The 20530-nt window shown below is 44.6% G+C and overlaps 1 protein-coding gene across 4 annotated transcripts in view; it reads right to left on the reverse strand.

The window, feature by feature from the left end:
* Positions 1-17544, reverse strand: part of LOC138157295 (scavenger receptor class B member 1-like) — a 103254-nt gene extending 85710 nt beyond the window's left edge. For all 4 annotated transcript variants that reach the window (XM_069082992.1, XM_069083079.1, XM_069082843.1 and 1 more), the window contains exon 1: positions 17178-17544. In XM_069082992.1, the coding sequence (XP_068939093.1) occupies positions 17178-17303 (126 nt within the window). In that variant the 5' untranslated portion in view covers positions 17304-17544. The remainder of the gene's footprint in view (positions 1-17177) is intronic.
* Positions 17545-20530: the final 2986 nt, after the last annotated feature.

A 20530-nucleotide genomic window follows, 5' to 3' on the forward strand; every position in this document is an offset into this window, starting at 1 on the left:
CATATGGAGAGTTTACTGCTTATGAGAATACTAACACGGGAATTTCTCACACTCTGACGTGAAAAACAACTTAAGAAAGGATCCAGAGGAAGTAGAGTAGGGAAAATATGGGTGAAGACCAACAAAAAGACAAAAACAGAAGCAATTTTATCACTGGAGAACACTTGGCCAGAAAGGGGAAGAAAATCGATGAGGACCTCGGGAAATTGCTCACGAACCCGTCACAGCAGTGATGTCATAATGATGGGGGACTCCAAATGTGGAGGCATGTCCTGGAGATTTCTCAGCCAACAGCTGAACAGTGGATGATTCTTGGCTTGCCTTAATGATCATCATCCAAGATATTTGAGGGGAATTTCTAACGCAGAGACTGTCTTCACCAATGAGCAAGAGGTGGTTGTTTAAGCAAGAATGATGGGAATTTGAGGATGGGGGTGGAGGGAAGGGAAGTGACTGTTTTGTTTTGGAGTTTATGAAGAAGGAGAAAAGTATAGTCTGATGTGTGTTCCTAGATTTCAAGAACAGCTAGATGAAGTGGTGGATAGAGCACTGGGCCTGGAGTAAGAACCACGTGAGTTCAATTCCAGCCTCAGATACTTACTAGCTGGGTGACCCTGTGCAAGTCACTTAACCCCATTTGCCTCAGTTTCCTTATTCATAAAATGAGCTGGAAAAGGAAATGGCAAACCACTCCAGTATCTCTACCAAGGAAATCACTGAGTCAGATACAACTGGAATGATTCAACGACATAAAAGATAGAGAGAAAGAGGTTTGTTTTGTTTTTTTTTAAAGCAATTAGCTTAGTATGGCTCTGTAAGAATAGTTATCAAAGGGGGTGGTTAGGTGACACAGTGAATAGAGCCCCGGCCCTGGAGTCAGGAGGACCTGAGCTCAAACCCTGCCTCACTCAGACACTTAACACTTACTAGCCGTGTGACCTTGGGCAAGTCACTTAACCCTAATTGCCCTGCCTTCCTCCCTCCAAAAAGCAAAAAAAAAAAAAAAAAAAAGAATAGTTATCAAAGTACCAGACTGCACAATGATCAAAGGCTGACTACCAGCACTAAGCATCCTAGGATGGGAGGAGACAAGAGATCCAAGCAGGAATATAGCCATGCTTGCAGTAAATGGGATGATAAGAATGGATGACTGTGGCAAAATGGAGCTCCCCCACCTCTTCTTGTTTCTGAGCAGGAGAATAACCTTTGAACTGAAAAGGGGAGGGGAAAGAAATATGGATCAGAAACCGAAAGCCAAAGATAGCACATTGCAAGAGCACCCTGGAGTTCAAATCCCTGGGACAAGATAGAAAGTCACCTCAAGGCACTGATCAAATCAGCTGTAAAGACTGTTAAGTTCCTGCCACTAATCTCTGTTTAGATTGCACAAGAGGGGAGTGCTGCCCAGGAGTGAAAAAGGACAAATCTCTCCATTAAAAAAATAATAATAAATAAAATAAAAGGGTCTGCAAACTCCAGGCCAGGAAGCTTGACTTGGCAAAATGATACAACATACTATTAAACAAGTGGTTAGTTACAGAAGAAAGAGGTGATCACCAAGAGCCAGCATGGGCTCACCAAGAACAGGTCACACCAATCTAACCACAGCTTCATTTTCAGATGCTGTTACTCAACAGATGGATTGGACTAATTCTAGATAGCAGCTGGGCAAGACACACAAAGGGAGCTTTGTGATGCCTGGGATCTTCTTCTGTAGGCAACTATGGCTGATATAGAGGATGGCGGCCCAAGACCACTGAGGCATCGATGGAATCTTCAGGATTGAAATGAGTCCCAACCCTCTTATCCTGAAAGTCCCCTTCTCTCATGAGAGAAAGAATACTTGAAACACACTGGAGAAAGGAAACATTTTTATGGCGACTCTGCAGAAGGGAGCAGAAGATTTTGTGGCCCATCTATAAGAAAAAGTCCATAACTCCTAGGAGACAACTTTGACTCAGGTCAGTGGCCAGGCCAAGCTCAGCCTTGTTGGCTCCGGATGACATGATCAGACCCAGAAGAAGTTTCCTTACTCCTGTATAGTTGAAGGGCCTTTCTTTCATAGTAAGATAAGTCCCATCATTCAGAGAGGGCTTTGGAAGAGGACTTTTTTTTAGATGACCACCTGGGGCCATTAAGTGGTGTAGATAATAAAACACTGGGCCTGGAGTCAGAACTCCTCTTCCTGAGTTCAAATCCAGACTCAGACACTCACTAGCTGTGTGACCCTGGGCAAGCCACTTCACCCCATCTGCCTCAGTTTCCTTATCTGTAAAATGAGCTGGAGAAGGAAATGGCAAACCACTCCAGTATCTTTGCCAAGAAAAGTCCAAAGAGAAGAGAAGTCACAAAGAGCTGAACACAATTAAAAACAACTGAACAAGATGACCATCTATTATTGCTTTAGACTGAGATTCTGTGATGTTCTAGTAACTCAGTAAAACTGTTTAAGTGAAATTTATCATTTATGCAGAGCTCACTTCTAAAAGAAGATATGCCCAATGAGGTTTGAATAACATAGCCTTATACTCAAATATTTTCAGTCACTGCTGGGTTCTCAGGGTTATTTGGCAACACAATCACATTTCCAAACTAATCATGTTGATAAAGTTTCTTAAAATGTGTTTTTTAAAAAACTGGACTGGGGAGCCTCGGGAGGCAGTAAGTTTCCTGTCAGTGGAAGTCTCCAAGCACAGGATGAATATAGAATTGTAGGTATCATTAAGGCAATTAACTGGCACAATGATAGAACACTGAGGGGCAGCTAGGTGGTGTAGTAGAAAAGAGTGTCAACCCTAGAGTTAGGAGAACCTGAATTCAAATCTGCCCTCAGACACTAGCTGTGTGACCCTGGACAAATCACTTAACCCTGTTAACAACTAATCAACAAAACAACGATAACAAAAAAAAAGAGCACTGAGCCTGCAGTCAAGAAACTTTTCCTTTTGCTGTTATTCAGACCCGTCCAACTCTTTGTGAGCCCATTTGGAGTTCTCTTTGCAAAGATACCAGAGTGGTTTGCCATTTCCTTCTCCAGCTCATTTTATAGATCACAAAACTGAGGCAAACAGGGTGAAGTGACTTGCCCAGGGTCACACAGCTAGTAAGTGAAGAAAAATATTCTAGTTCTTTGAGGGTTCTGCTGCTAGCATAGCAGCCCCTCTGGGGTTGCTCCCACAAGTTTAGGGTCCCCAATAGTTCAGCTGACTGCCATACTCTCAGGGCTATAAGGGGATGCCTTAGGGGTTGGGTTTCCCATACAATTAATGATGAGTTCCCCTGATAATCAGTCAAACTTGTCACACCATGGTATCAGAGATTTAAAACTGACCTTGGATGCCACTGAGTCCAACCACCCATTCATTTTATGAATGAGCAAACAGAAGCACAGAGCAGTTAAGTGTCTTCCCCTTGGTTACACACCTAATTAATACCCGAGGCAGGATCTGAAAACAGCTCTTTCTGATTCCAACACCAATGCCCTAACCATTATACCAATTCAGTTCAATATATATTTATTGTCTACTGGGCAGACAGGTGGCTCAGTGCATCGAGTGCTGGACCTAGAGTTAGGACCAGCTGAGTTTCAATCTAATCTCAGACACTTATATATGACCCTGGGCAAGTCACTTAACTCCATTTCCTCATCCAAATGAGCTGGAGAAAGAACAGGCAACCCACTCCAGTATCTTTGTCAAGAAAACCCCAAAAGGAGTCACACAACTGAAAAACAACTCAACAAAAACAATATCCACAATGTGTCGGGCACTGTGCTAAGTATTGGGAGTACAAAAAGCGGCAAAAGACAGTCCGTGCCCTCAAGGAGCTTCCAATCTAATGACATTATGACCCATACCATTATATCAACCATGCTGGCTCTTTTTTTTTTAAGCATTTACTCAGAAACTTTAGTAAGAAGGGTCAGTATAAACATCCCCCCCGAAATGTGAGGTCCACTCTCCCAGAGTAAGAATGAGCTGAGCTTAAATGGAGAGCTACAGCAGTGAGACCCACATATGGCCAAAGGATGAACTCCTGCTTCCTGGTTATTAACAGAGTCCATCGCAAAGTCAGGCTCCTTCAAGATGCTTCCTCTTCTGGCATATAAACTTCTGTATCTATCTACATCTGTGTTTGGCATCAGGACATATCCATCTTCTCCCAGCTGGGTGCATTTTCTCCTTCTGGGTCTTCTCTCCAGTGACTGGTCAATAGTGGGCAAGAGGAAGGGAGAACCCAGGAAAAAGAAAAAAATAGAAACTTCCTCCCCACATGAGCAATGCCCTCTGAGAGGTGCCTAAATTGAATCTACCACTCTTCCTTCGATTTAAAGACCCCAACGTGTAGATAGCCAAGGTGGTTAACCAATCAACTGTTTATTGAGCCAATCATACCTAACCCCAGGTATAAACATGGAGTTCTTAACCTGGGGTCCATGAACTTGTTTTTAAATTTTGATAATGTTTTGATAAATTTGGATAAATATTGCAATATAATTAATTTTCTTTACAAACCTATGGATTTTATTTTATGCGTTTAAAACCTGTGTACTGGGAAAGGGTCCATAGTCTTTTTCAGAATTCCAAAAAGGTGTAGAACCGAGGCTATCTCGTTTACACACTGATAACTTCATCAAGCCCTTACATAGATAACATTAACTGAGATGGGAGGGGGGGGGATATGGAGGAACCCCCAACATCACAAAGGAACAGAGAGGTTTCTTTGAGACTCTGGGTTTCTACCCTACCTAGTCTATAAAAAGGTAAATACACATAGACCCACATGTCTATATATAGGACACAAAGCTTCCAAAGAGCTCATGGAGAGAGAACAGAACCAAAATAAACCAGACACTAAAAATAAACTGAAGTTATTCAACGGTAGCCAAAGCTAGGCTTGGTAACAGGGGAGGAAGAAATATGAAGGGCTGAGGTGGGAGGAATGGGAAGTTAGATAACTCTGGAGGAAAAAGACAAACAAATCACAAGAAATGACCTTAATTACACTCCAAGAAATTCTGATCCTTCACCCTACCAACCAAAGAGCTGGGAGGAGCCTGAGAATGTTGGATGACCTGACACCAGGGACCAGAAAGCCCAAAAGGCCCAGCCGCTGGACTGACTCCAACAGCATCCTACCATGACACTGATGTCCCAGATGCCAGAGACAAGGTGCAGATCAGTAAGAGAGTCCAAGAAAGCAGAGGGCTGGCCCACCATCAAAGGATGGGAGGGTGGGGAGGAAGAAGGAAGGAAGAGGAGTTCTGCTTAAAGGCTTACAATTTAACCCTCGTGCAGAAAAACTAAAAATGGGAAGGACAGATCACAAGACAGGCATAGGACTCTGGACTACCTTCCCCATTACTTGGTTTTCTGTGAATTCAATTTAAAACTATCAAGATTTATTGAGTGCAAGGTCCCAGGCCAAATCTTACAAATACAAAGCCTAAAATCAGCGCCAGGGCAAAGCCAGCCCACCACCACACCAGCTCTGTGGGTCAAGGGCCACAGTCTGTCCTCTCGGCTTAAACAAACACAGTTAGGCACCATCTTAAAAGGTCTGTTGGGGGATACAACAAGTATGCAGGGGAGGGTCAGGGTTGTGGATTATGTGTATACCAACGTGGGTTACCTAAAAGCTGCTCCCAGGAGGGCATGAACAGACCAGTCTGGAGTTCTGTCCATCTCTTTCCAAGGGAGATTTGAATTCCTGTCTGGAGGAGGCACAGAAGGCGCCACAAGGCTGGATGTACTGGCCTCATCTGAGAGAGAGAAAGGGGTACCAGGCTAGAGTTATATGGGTCCTTCTAAATACTGATGGCCTAAGGGCATGTTTTTTTAGGTTCATGAAGCTTTATCTAAAGGAGAAAGGGTTCCCCAAGCCTACATCTGAAGGCGACAGGAACTCAGTAATGAAGCTATCATTGTCTCCACCATAAATGTACCAGGCTTGAAACATAAGTAAATAAAAAATAATTTGTAGATAGAAAATGAGAAGACTAAAAGGGGGTTGTGAGGTGGCATAGACCATGAAGGAAAGTAGAGATAAGGAAGGTGGGCACTGTCTTCCAGGAATAGGCCACAGAGTGTGAGTACACACAAGGGTGGTGAGAGATTTATTTCAACTTCATAGAACAGTCTCTAGGGCTTTTTGGACAAACACATAGAATGCAGAAGGAAAGAATATGTAATCAGGCTGAAGAGACAGACTACATCCAGACTCTGGAGAACTTTAAATGTCAGCTGAGGATGGTGTATTTTATCCTAGAGCCTGGGGTCCAGGATTTTTTTTTTAATACTTTGATAACTGTATTTATGTAAAATTGACTTCCTTTGTAATCCGATGTATTTCATGCATCTGAAAACATGATTTTGAGAAAGGCTTCATAGGTTTCACTAGACTGTTGCCAAAGGAGTCCGTGGAAACTAGAGAAATTACCTTCCCTAGAAGTAACAGGGGAACACAAAGAAAACAGGCAGGAAGGCCTCTCTCTGTTTCTGAAGGTAAAGGACAAATTAGGTTCCTTCAGTAGCTGTGCAAACTGTTAATCAGTGCTCTTTGCCTGCTTATCCAGATGCGGTAAAAGCTGGAAAGAATCATAGAAATCATCATGGCCTCCAGGCGAGATCTGACCTTCTGCCTATTTTTGTATGACCCTTGTGTTAAGAATGGTATTTTATGGTGCATGAACATACAATACAATTCATGGTAAATGCCCAAAAGAACGGTAAAAACCATTCTCACCTCATGGGGTTGTACGAAAACAGGAGGCTGCTGGATTTGGCCCACGGGCCATATTTTCCTGACCCCTGATTTAAATCAACTTCTTCATTATATTAGACAAGGAAATTGAAGTCTGGAGAAGGGATCAGCAGCCAAGTGAAGAAACAAGATTGGAACTCAGGTTTTCTAACTCCAAACCAGACTCCTTTCTCCATTGTGCCCCAAAGTTATTCCTTCATTTTCCAGATGGGGATGGAAACCCAGAATGGAGAAGTAGGTCACCTAAGCAAATTAACAGAAGAAGATGGGCACTCTTGGAGGAGGCATCGGTATGCCCCATTTCCTTCTGGTCCATCTCACGGAGTTCTGGGGAGCCTATTCCCAGACATGTGTGACTGAGAGGCTTGGACTGTTTGAGGATAATTTTTTCTTCCCAATTGGCTATGGAGCTGGAAAAACTGACAATTCTGGGTTACTAAAGCAGAAAGAGCTGAGTGGGTATGCAAAAGAGGAGACCAGATCCTTTTTCCCCATTCTTTTCTTTGCAACTTCAAGTGAAGCAGGATTGCTGGGAGCTGCTCCTAAGAGTCAAGTCGGGAGGGGGCAATGATCTTGTCTACCACCTACCCATGGAAGCTATTTCTGTCTGTTTTGTTTCTTCCTTCTCCAACTGTAAGGCTTATTGAAATTCAAAGAGGGAAGTTTCCAATGACCTTGTGAGTTCGGGAGAATCAAAGGTCGAATCAGAGCTGAGTAGGTTGGGGGGTGGGGAGGGTTTGGAAGTAAACAGTGGTTGGAAGGATAGTGACCACAGAGGAAGTGGGGCAAGGAATGTGAGGAAGCAAGATCCCTTAAAGACTGTCAGTTACAGACTCAGGTCAGTTACAGACTCAGAAGTATGGACCATAGGATCCTCAATGGGATGCCCATTCATCAGGAACACAGACGGAAGTTGGTTATGATTCCATGAAGAAAGAAAAGAACCCTCAAATTCTCCCCCAAATTCTCTACATGTGTTTTACCACCCTCGAGTGTGATCCCACTCTTTCCAGAAACCTTGTATGTACAAGAAGAGAGTGGGCCCCCTGGTTTTATCAACTTTGCTATACTTTCTTTTTTCTAAAATAATAATAGCTAACATTTATAGAATGCTTTATGGTTTGTAAATTGCTTTACAAATATTATCTCATTTTATCCTAATAATCCTGGAATATAGGTGCTATTAGTATCCCTATTTTTACAAGTGAGAAAATGAGGCAAAATGAGGTTTAGGGTCACACAGTCACCAAGTGTCTGAGGCCAGATTTGACCTCAGGCCTTTCTGACTCCAGTTTCAGCACTGTATCCACTGAGAACCCTAGCTACAATGCCATTTTTATCAGATACCTTTGCTTTAAGTAATCGTGTTCTCAGGCTCACTGATGGAATTAATAAAGTCTACTGGTTGACTGTTGATGAGAAGCATACTAGTGGGGATTCTTGAGTAGCAGTAACAGAACCATAGCTCCTTAGAGTTCACTACACCTAGAAACCAGAGTTGAAGTGGGCAGCTTCACCTTCTGGGGATCCCAATCTCTAAGTGTAAGACCCTAGCTGGGAGAGATGCTATGTGTAAAACAGAGATAATATCAATTATTATCTTTTTACTTACTTTTTATGGCTGTTGTGAGGACCAGATCACATCATAGTAATAGTAACAACTGACATTTATAGAACATTCTAAAGTAGCCACTAAAAAAAAAAAAATCATACATTAGAAAGCACAATGGCTCAGGAAACCAAAGACCAGGGTTTACATCCATCCATCCATCCATCCAATAAACATTTACCAAGTGTCTACTATGTGGAAAGCTGAGCAATGGGGACACAGAAAAAGGTGAAAGACAGAAATCACAACTCTGACACTTAGCATTACTTGGACAAACTCTTTAATCTCCTTCTGGGTTACATTCTCAGTTTCTTCATTTGTGAAACTAGGGGATTGGACTAGGTGACCTCCAAAGTGCCTTCTAACCCAGTGCCATAATCCTCAATCTTCTGCCAAGTGCTTTCCACATTATCTCATTGGGCTTTGTAAACCATAAAATACCATATTATATATAATACTTATATATAATATAACATAACATAATATAATATGTAATACAAATCAGATGATATAAACCATAAAATGCTACATAATTAAGACCACCTACTAAGACATATAAAAGTATAAAAACTTGCATTCCCAGTGGAGGTACCCATACAGACCAAAAAAAAAAAAAAATCACAAATCCTTTAAGGTCAGACTATTAAAGAAACAAGACAAGAGAACATGCTTTGACAAGCATTGCATCTTGGGAAATCATTAGTCACTCAAAAAGATCAAGTCTCAAGAAACATTTTGAAAGTGAGAGTCGTATATGTGAGCCATGGTTAAGAACCTTCATCTTAAAGAGTCTAATTCACTGAAGAACTTACAACTGCTAATCACTAGAGGACATACAAAGTCAGTGACCACTCCCTATAGCCTTGGAAGGCTCCAGATGAATAATGGATGCCCTTCTCAGAACCGGTCCTGGCTGTTATTTAATTGATGTTATTTTACTCCAGCTCTGGAGTGGCCAATCATAGCTTGGGAATTGTTCAGACAGGACTGGATCTACCTGGATGACCTGGTCAAGACACTTTATTGTCCTCACAGGTAAAAAGAAGACATTGGACAATGTGGCCTCTGAGCCAAAGGTCCCTTCAGATTCTAGACCTATGGGCCTATTATTATCATCATCATTAGCAGCACAGGCAGGGAGAGCTGGCTTCACATCCAGGAAGATCTGAGTCACAGTCTTTTGCCTCTGACACATTGTGGCTTTATAACCCTAGACAGGTCACTGAACCCTCTCAAGGCCCCAGCCAACTCTTATGGCTCTAAGTTGGGGACCAGTCACCTATCTACATTGGTGAGATCTTTCTATCAATGAAATCATTCTAAGCCTTCTACTTGGTGGTGAGGTGGGTAGAGCGCTGGGCTTAGGGCCAGGAATCAGAAAACTCATCTTCCTGAGTTCAAATCTGGCCTCCAATATTTGCTAACTGTATGACTCTGCACAAGACACTCAGCCCTGCTTACTTCAGTTTCCTCATCTGTAAAATGAGCTGGAGAAGGAAATGGCAAACCACTCCAGTGTCTTCACCAAGAAAACCCCAAGTGGGGTAAAAAAGAGTCGGACATGACTGAAACAAGTCATCCTACTTCGGGGGGCCATCATGTGTGACACATAAGAGATACTTAAAAATGCTTGCTTCCTTGACTGATTACCTAGTCTATCCTGGGTAGAGGAGAAAAATCGAGCCCAGTCCTAGGCTCAAAGAGCCAGCTAAACAAAGATAATTCAGTTTCCTCATTTGTAAAAATGAGGAGTTTGGGCAAGATGGCCCCTCAGTCCCTCCTAGCTCTCTTGTGAGCTCTCTAAAGGTACCCAAAACACTGGGAAACAATTAGATTAGACACCAATTAGAAGTGAAAAAAGGTGAATAAATAAGGGAGCTTCTGGACTGACTAAAAGCCCTTCCTTTCCTAAAGGAAGGGGGATTAAGTGGGAAAAGGAGCTGAAGGATGATTTGGGAGTCACTGAGCCAGGTGGCTGAGGGGGCACAACAGCAGGGGGGGTCTTCGGAAGCCCCTGCCCTGTCCAGATGGGAGGACAGAGGCCCACACAAATAAATACACAGAACCAAATTAATATACAGAAACCATATCCACAGGAGCTTCCTCAAAGCTTTTCTCACTTCCCCTCCTGCTTCGGTCACAGGAAGAAGTCAGCTAGGAGAAAATATAAAACACACTTCATGGAAGCCAGAGGGAAAGAGCCCTTTTCTGGAAACAGGCCCAAGCAGCCTGGGAGAGTAGATGTAATAGGAGTCAACCAAGGCTCAAAGAGTTCAAATTCCACCTCTCCATCTCTGACTTACTGGGTGACCTTGGGCCAGTCACCTAATCAATTCATCAGCACTAATTTTATTCAGGAATTACAAGCTGGGAACTGGCCAGGAATGCTAAGATAAAAACAAGCCCTGCCCTCAAGAAGCTTACATTCTGATAAGGGAGACACACATACAAAGCCACGCTGAATGGGGGGGTAAAAAGCATGACTGTTTTTTCAGCCATAGAATGGGTTGGTCTGATTAGAAGACTCATGAGGAAATGGCAAACTGAGCCAGTATCTTTGCCAAGAAAAGCCCAGATGGAGTCGTGAAGAGTCGGACGCCACCAAAAAGCGACTGCACAACAAAAACGATGACCAAGTTTGGCCGCAAAATTACCAAATCAAAGAGGGTATGAACTGAATTTGAACTCAGGAAGACATAAGTTCAGATCCTACCTCAGACACTTATTAGCTGTATGACCCTGGGCAAGTCACTTAACTGGTCTCAACCTCAAACGCCCCATCTGTAAAGCGGAAATAATAATGGCACCCACTTCCTAGGCTCCAATGAGATCATCCAAACATCCAACAAGGGAGGCTTGAAGAAGCTTGAATAAGGTTTTAACTGCACTAAGACTTTTGGGACACCCTGCCCTTATTAAGTACCTACTCTATAACAAGCATTGTGCTAGGCATAAGCAATACAAGTACACACGAGCATATAATAGCAAAGGACTTACAATCTAATGGGGGAGATTTGACAGATGAAGCTTTCTGCAAACTTAAAAAAAAAAAAGCTATATGAATGTTACTCTGTCTTCCTGGGATAATTGTGTTCCTACTCATTAACCCCTTGACAGAAAATGCTTCCTGAACTTCCCTTACCCCATTATCTAGCCACGAGGCTCTCTCACCCCTCTATCTCAATGCACCTCTTAGACTCCCAGATCTGAGCTTCTGAAGCTTGTCCATCACGGACCGCTTTGGCAGTCTGGTGGAGCCTATGGACTCCTCCCTCTGAATATAATATTTTGTTGCCTACACTCACATCTGAAGGAAATGCCAAGGGACTCCCACATAGATGGTGTTTTCTACTATCTTGAATTAAGACTGCCAGTGGGGGTACTTCTCACCCATTAAAAAAAAATATTTAAACAGACCCATAATTCTACCTAGTGTAGAATCAACTTGGAAGTTGAATCCAATGATACAGTACAGGATCCTTCCATATCTGCCCATCCTATGGGACTTTCCCAAGTCCCCACTCAATAGGGACCACCAGTGAGCTGGTCAGACAGCAATGAAGTCTTTACTCATGGTAAGCCACAAAAGAAAAATATAAAAATAATCCTCAATACTGTGTGGTCCCCTCAAGAGCTGAATAGAATGCAGGGCCTGATGTCAGAAGATCTGAGTTCAAATCCAGTCCCAGATGCTAACTAGCTGTATGACCCAGGTCAAGTCACTGAACCCCTCTCTGCCTTAGTGTCCTCAACTGTAAAACGGGATAGTAAAAGCACCCACATCAGAAGGATGTTGTGAAGACCAAATGAGATAATATTATAAAATGCTTAACACAGGCTGTTGTTTAGTGATGTCTGACTGCTTAGGACCCCTTTTGGGAGGTTTTCTTGGCAAAGAGACTGGAGTGGTTTGCCATTTCCTTCTCCAGCTCATTTTATAGATGAGGAAACTGAGGCAAACAGGGTTGAATGACTTGCCCAGGGTCATACACAAAGTAACTGCCTGAGCCTGGAACACAGTAAGCACTTAATAGATGCCTTTTTTCCCTTCCTTCCTTGACCTTCCTTCTATTTCTAAAGCAGCAGAGCATAGAACACTTTTTAGTCTATCTCTAAACTTTGACACTCTAAAAAGGAAATCCTTGTCCAATGACCAAAAATGAAGCCCAACTGTCATCTCATCTAACGGGGCTTTATAATTTTCAAAGCACAGTCAAACTCTATCCTCTCACCGATAGTCCTCCCAAACTCACACCCCAAAAAGGAATTCTGTGATTCCAATTTGATTAGGATGACATCATAATGTGTGGTATTGACAAGAGGGCCTAGACTAGGCTAACAAGAAGATTCATGAACTTCTGCAGAAATATAGTTTCTTGTGAAGCCCCAACCTGGTATCACTACCGGTCCTCTTGGATAGGAGAGGAAAAAAAAATCTTGCCACAATGACGTTCCACTTTCTCCCCCACCCTCAACTCCACCACCACTACCCACTACCGTGCCTTGGATTTTCAGAAGAAAATAAGAAGCAACCACAAAAATAAAGAAACCAGGAACACTGCATCATCACTCATTAGAGCTCTCTCAATCATTTGGATTACAAAACTGAAGAGGAGAAATTTGGGAAAACAAAAAAAAAAAGTCAAGGAGAAATTCTGTGGCGTGATTGACGCAGAAGCAGCCTCCTAACCCAAAGGCCTTGGCTACACCCAAGTCTTTCCCCATCACCAAGGTCTTGTCAGTTTCCAAGGGTACCCCATTGCCATGGGGGAGGGAAAACGGTCAGATCATACACACAGCAATGGAAAGGAACTTCAAGGTCTAAACAGGGCAAAACCTTCATTTTGCAGTTGAGAAAACAGAATCCTAGAAAGGTTATGTGACTGACCCAAGGTCACAGAGGTAGGAAATGCCAGAATTGGAATCCAGACACTGACTACAAGCCAAACACAAACCAAACTACAAGGTGGGCTCTTTCAGAGGGCTTCAGAAAAATCAGACACACAAATTGTACATAGATTAGAGATTAGCAGTTTCATGCGCAATCATCTTTTTTATTATACTATGTTATGGAAATGCTAGTTTTATTCCATAAATTAAAAATAAAATATTTTTTAAAAGAAGGAAAATAAAATAAAAATAAAAATCAGACACACACTCAAGGAAATCAAGGAAAGAAAAGTAAAAATATTCATAGCAATACTCTGTGGTAGGAAATAAATCAGTGACCACTGATTGGAAAATGAACAAACACTTAAAAAGCTGTCATAGGTATTTAATTTAACTTAATTTATTAATTAATTAAAGTATCCAAAGATGTTTTCTCTCTGCTATCATGTCAGTGATAACTGCTGAAAGGATGATCAGGTTTCTATTTGCAGTGTGATTATAGAATATAGATTTAAGGGAATATCCTTAGGCAATTAACTATGAATATTTACATGAACTAACACAGTCTACATAATTGTCTGAATATTGAATCCCCCATTAGACTATAGCTCCTTGAGGACAGGAACTGTCCTTTGCCTCTTTTTGTCTCCCCAGGGCTTAGCACAGTTCCTGGCACCTGTTTTTAGCCATTTTTTGGTAGTACTGACCTCATTTGGGGTGAGTCTTCCTGACCTCAGGCTTGGCCCTTTATTCAATGAGTCCCCTAGCTGTCCCTCCTGGCACCTACTAGAAGCTTAATAAAATACTGAGTTTACATAATGATAGTTAATCAATCTTATTGATTCAATAATTATGATTGATTAACTGAAACTAAAAAAGACAACACACACAATGATTACAACCACATAAATAAAGTCACTGAAAGTAAATTAAACTCTGGTAACTGAAAAACTAACTAACAATGGTCCCAAAGACAATAAACATCCTTCCCTCCTCAAAGCAGAGGGGGGGAAAGGACTACTGCAGCAGAATATCACATACAGGGTTAGATGAGGTCCCTTTCTCAGGTGTTTTTTGCTTATTTGTTTTTCTTTGTTATAAGAAGGTTCCTTCAGGAGAGGGATATATATATATATATTGCATTGTCTTTAGAAGGAATTAATAAGAGTTTTCTTTATTAAGTCATAACAAAGGTGTCTGCTATACCACTAAACTGAGTCAACCAGAGAGGAAAGACTCCAGGTTCAGTTATATTTAACAAACACCTGTTGTATACAGGTATGTGGAGATGTTTTCTCTCTGCCATCACATCAGTGGTAACTGCTGAATGGATGATCAGGTTTCTATTTGTAGTGTGATTAGAGGCAAAGAGAAGGAAAGGGGTGGGGCCTTATGAGTATAAAATCATCTATTTAAAGTTGAAGGGCTGCTAGATGTTACAGTGGCTAGAGTGCCAAGCATGGAGTCAGGAAGACTCATCTTCCTGAGTTCAAATCTGACCTTAGATACTTACTGGCTGTATGACCCTGGGCCAGTCACTTCACCCTGTTTGCCTCCATTTCCTCATCTGTAAAATGAGCTGGAGAAGGAAATGGCCAACCACCCCAGTGTCTCTGCCATGAAAACCCCAAATGGGGTCATGAAGAATCAGACATGATTATCGAAACAACAATATTTAAAGTTGAAAGGAGCCAATCATCTAACTCCAAGTGCCCCTCATTTTACAGGTGACAAAGTTGGTATTATGGATATCCAAATCTTGCCTCTGTTTGACCCTGGGCAAAATAATTCTCTATGCCTCAGTTCCATAATTAAGACATTCTGCAAACCACTGTATAAACTGTTATTGTCGTTACCCAGTTACAAAGCACGAGGTAGAATCTTTGCAGTCTGGAAAGTTTGTTAACGTCAGTATATCAGCTTTATAATTAGTGACCCAACCTGCGACATCTCTACAATTGAAAATCTTAGAACTTCCTGGAGCACTGGGAAGGTAAGAGCCTGGGTTACACTCCCCTTCTACCATGCAGCAGCCAGTTTCCAAGGGGCAGCAGTATGCTCTGGACTAGCCATGAAGAGAGCCAGGTTCTGATCCTGGCTCTGCTACCATGGCTGTTGGACCCTGGGCAGAGTGACATCTCTGCACTGGGGATTTCTCATCTGTACAATTCAGGTGGCAGGATGTCAACACCAAGCCATTACAGACTATTCACTCTATGGTCACCCAGGGGAATGCTCAAGGGCCCATCTACCCAGCTGCTTCCAGCTGTCCAACTCCCCGGTCCACATGCAGAAGGAGATGTATTCTGTAATTATCTCCCCAAGGTGATTTTCATCTCTGCATTTCAAAAAGCAAAGTGTGGAGGGCAGACACAAAAAACTGACATCTGTAGGGTGACTTCTCACTGGGAATACAGGCTCATTGAACTCCACAACTATGGAGAGGAAGGAGGATTAGCTTGAAACCTTAAAAGCAGCCTACCTGTTCTTCCCTCTGTTTTCTATCCAGTTCAAACAAGCATTTCACAGGTGCGGAACAGAGATTCCCACCCCTCATCTTTGTCCCTTAGAATTCTGGTTTTCCCCTCAAAGTTCAGCTCAGGGGCCACTTGGAGATCCCCTATGAACCTCCCAGGTATAATGGTTCTCCCTCCCAAAAATTACATTTCTTTACTGGTTTGCTTTGGTCTTTCTAGCCCCAGGATAGTGCCTTTTAAAAATGGACTCAATTATGGAAAGGTTCAGGGACTGAGGAAGGAACTTTTTACAAAGGGTTGGTTAGCTTGCACCAACCAAGTGACATTTATTCAGTACTTACTATGTGTTCTGGGCTGTGTTTGGGACCCTGGAGTGTAAAGGATTCTTTTGGGTCCCAACTGAGCTGGCGGAAGCATGACACATAAAGAGGGGGGAAAAAACCACCAGAGACCACACCAACGCTGGGGCTAATTAATTAGATGCCAACTATGCAACAGCGAGGCAAACAAAAGCAGCATGCAAGGAAGGATTGCAAGAAACTTTGGGCGCAGCTTTGACGGCTTCTCTGGAGTGCATCTGCCCCAGGAGCCTGAAGAAGCCGGCTACAAGCATCCCAAACTCGGCCGATCAAAGCCAGCACCACCTGTGGTCTCTACTTCCCCAAAAAAAGCAAAGACCTACCCGGCTGGTGCCCAAAGGCCCTCCCCCGGGGATGCCACGGTCTTACACAGGATTCATAACTGCTTCCTTCTATCTCTCTCCTTTCCTTTTTTATATGAGGCAGACCCTCGTTCAGACGCCCCCAGGTCCCCACAGTTGAGCCCGGGAAATTTTCAAAAGACTGGGGTTCAGCTGTGCGTCCCTGGTAAGTCCCTTCACCTCTCTGGGCCTCGATTTCCTCATCTGTAGAATTGGGGGAGGAGGGGCATGACCACTAACGTCCCCTTCCAGCTGTAAATCTATGGTGACCCTGATGATGCAAGGGTGCAAGTGTTTGCTTAATCACACTAGGCAATGAATGCGGCCCAAGAAGCAAAGGGTTAAAGGAAAGGTGGGGGCGACCAGCGAGTTCGCGCTCAGGAAGCCGGGTCTCGGGTTTTCGCTCTCCCTAGCCCCCGCTGCCTGGAGCCCCTAGAGACTGGAGTTCGGGGTTCTTGGGGCACCCCCACGGGTCCCCGGGTACGAAGGGGCCCGAGAGCTCACGTCTCTCTTCCCTCCAGCTCTCCCGGCCCCGGTCTGTCTGGTCCGGTCGCTGCGCCTCTCCAGGGCGCCGGGATGCCAGGGCGAGCGGGCAGAAGGCTCACACCTGCCCGGCTCGGTCGGCGCCAGGGCGGGCTCCCAAACCTGTCTGTGTACCGGCCGGTCTGCCGGCACCCCCAGTACCCGTGCCGGCGCCCCGGGAATAGGGAAGAAACGGGAGCCCGGCTCCCCTACCCACCTGGAGGATCTGATTTCTGATCAGCTGAGGCACCACGAAGATCATGACGCCGCCCAGGACCGTGCAGAGCAGCCCCACCAGCCCCACGATCACGGTGGTCTTGCGCCCTCCGAGCTTACGGGCCATGGCACTGGGGGCCCCCTGGCTCGCCCAAGGCGCAGCGCGCAGCGGGGCGCTCGGCGGGGGTAGGTGAACGTGAGAAAGGGCAGCGGGACACAGAGCCCACGGTGCGGGGCGAGGAGGAGCGGCCCAGGGCCCCGGCCGTTTTATGTGCCATCGCCTGCCCCGAGGGACCGCCCCCTCGCCTGCTTTGACTTCGCAACTCCGCGGGCTCCGGATTCCCAGACAGGGCCAAGCTGGGCGGAGCCAGGCTGGGGGGGGCGGGCCTTCCGACGAGCCAGCCCGCCCCCACGCACCCTCCAGGCGCCGGGGTCCCTCCCGCGCGCGCCCGCGCGCGCCCCGGGCCTCTGCTAGGCTCCCGCAGTCTGCCCTCCCGAAGCTAGCGCGCAGTTCGGGCCCCCCGGAGCCGAAGAGGTTGGGGGCGCCTCCCAGCCAGGCTTCCTGGAAGCCCCGGCCCCCTCCATGTGGGGAGGGGGAGGGGCAGGGGGAATTATCTCCCACGTGGCCCTTAGCCCAGAGAATCCTAGCACCATTGATTTCGAGCTGGAAGGGACCCTGAGGTCACCTGGAGCAGAACAGACGCTTGCAGACTGTGTGAGTCTGGAGAGGAGGACAGCCTGGGTTCAGATCCTAGACCAGATACTTAGTAACCAGTGGGCTTCCAGCGAAACCCTCCTGTCCTGGCCAGGCTCCTTTTCTCCTCTGTCTGCCCAGATCCTTCCAGCTCTAATACATGGATGAATCTACATTTTCCTCATTCATATGGACGGGGCTTTCGACACCAGCTCTAAAACTGACCAAGACAAATGCCCTAGGAGGCCTGTGAAGGTCGGGGGTCAGCCTCCACGACCACTAAGACGCGCTCCACCTCGACATTATGTTTAGTCCTGTCTGACTCCCCTTTGGAGTTTTCTTGGCAAAAACACTGCAGGCATTTGCTGTTTTCTTCTCCAGGACATTTTACAGGTGAAGAAACTAAGGCAAGCAGGGTGAAGTGATGTGCCCAGGGTCACACAGCTAGTAAGTGGGGCTGAATTTGAACTCAGGTCTCACTTCAGAGCCTCACACTATCCACTGAAACACCCAGCGCCCCCCTCCCCAAATTTATGACCCTACTAATTCAGTCTTTAAATTGGCTGCACGTGAGAACTTCCTAGAAAAGCTGTATAGCTTTGGCCAACTCTTTTAACCTCTGTTTGCCTCAGTTTCCTCATTTGTAAAAGGAGGAGGTTTGACCCCGTGACCTCTTAGGCCCCTTCCAGGTCTATGACTCCAACTGCCTCGTTTTACCCAGGAGGGCTCTGGAGACCAGTGATGTAACCCTGGGCATCAGGGAGGCCACACAGGCTGTTGTGAGGACTAAATGAAAAAATGTGGAGCTATAGAAATGCCCACTATGACCATCTCCTCTAAAGCTCTGAGGAGGAGGTAGGGGTCAGATGATTTCCCCTATTGGCAGAAGAGAAATTTGAGGCCCAGAAAGGAAGGTCATTTGCCCAAAGTCACAAGGTAAGGGGGAAGCTGAGGACAGTGACCAGGTTCCCCTCCCCCCCCCCAAGTCCACTCTGGTTTATTCAGGCTGACCCAGGATTGATGAGCTGGGGGGGTTGTGTGTGGGTGGGTGTGTTTTGTTTTTATTCCAATTGGGGAAGGAGGAGAAAACTAGAAACTAGGCAGGTTTCTGCCACCTCCGCCCATAATCTGAGGAAGTACATGCTGATTTCCTGCCCTGGGGGAAGAGGTGAGATTGTAAGGGAAGGGGGCCGCCTGGGCTGGCCTTGAGCACATGCAAATGAGGTGAGCCCCCTAGTGGCATAAACTGGGGGGGGGGTGTTGGTTTAGGATGAGAGGCCCAGACTCCAGGCTTAGCGGCCTCAGCCACTCTGGACCCCCATATGCTAACCCCATCTGTTAAATCCAGTCCTTCAGCTTTACCCTCCCCACTCTGACCTGTCCAAAAGGAGGCCCCCTGAAAGCACCAGAGGGGGTTGGTTTTCAGAAGTTGGCTTCTCAGGCTAGTTAGTGACTTTATCCTTAATAGAAGGCAGCACTCATGGCAACTTGGTTCTCACTCAAGACTCCCTCCCTCATTGGCATGTATTTTGGAGGTGCTATCTTGCTTGACCTGTACATGCTTAATTTAAACCTCCCTTCCAGCCTTGGCTGGGTCTTATTTTAATTTCCAATAAATTTTCTCTGAGATCCAGGTATTGTTTTGTTTACCCAAGAGAGTGGGGCTGAAGGCCAGGTCCAAATTGTTGTGCAACTGTGTGTTTGTCCCTTAAAAGAGGAAAAAGAAAAAAAAAAACAAAGGATTTTTGACACACAGATCAGCCAGTCTCCTTTGGAGGGAGTTGGGTCTTTGGATCCAGGACCATGACCTGATGAGAGGAAAAAAAAATGATTTTACATTTTAGGGGAAAGAGAAGGAAGAAACAAAAGGAAAGAAGAAGACTAGAGGGGAAAGAAAATGAAGAAAATTAGAAGGGAAAGTAAGCATAGAGAAAGGAGACAGAATGGAGGAAATAATTAAGGAAAAGAAAAGAAAGCAAAGAAAGTGAGGGAAATTATAAAAAGGGCTAATATTCATAAAGTACTTTAATATTTGCAAAGCATATATTATCTCATTTGAACTTCATGTGAATGACCCTGGGAGGGAGATGCTATATCATCGTCCCCATTTTTCAGATAATAATAATAGTAGCTAACATTTTTATATACCACCTACTAAAATGCTAAGCACTTTACGAGTATATTCTCACTGGACCTTCACAACAACCCTGGTAGGTAGGTGCTATTATTATCCCCATTTTATAAATGAGAAAACTGAGGCAGGGGTAAAATGACTTGCCCAGGGAGAAAGGTTCCCTTGGGATACTGGGATAAAGTATACTTTAGGAGATGCAAAGCCCTTCATGGGCATCCTAAAAAAAATCAATAAATAAAACCCAACTCTAAAGTTGTTCAAAGGAGGAAGGAAAGAGATTTTTTTTTGCCTAGTAGAGGAAGAAGAGTTCAACATTCTCACTGCAACATATACACAAATCATAACAAACTAGGCTTTAGCTGGTCTCCATCATCAAATACTCTCTAGGCTTATGTGTCAACAGTTTATCCAGTGGAGAAGAGTCACTAAAGAAATTCTCTCCTCTCTGAAGAGGTGGGTTTTTATTTTCCCATTTTACAGGCAGGGAAACCACCTTGTTCCAAGGTACCTTAGAAAAGGGAGAAGT

The sequence above is a fragment of the Petaurus breviceps genome, unplaced genomic scaffold (assembly GCF_028583685.1).
Source record: "Petaurus breviceps papuanus isolate PSGF00001 unplaced genomic scaffold, PetGlider_PUasm1.0 101, whole genome shotgun sequence".
Taxonomy (NCBI): domain Eukaryota; kingdom Metazoa; phylum Chordata; class Mammalia; order Diprotodontia; family Petauridae; genus Petaurus; species Petaurus breviceps.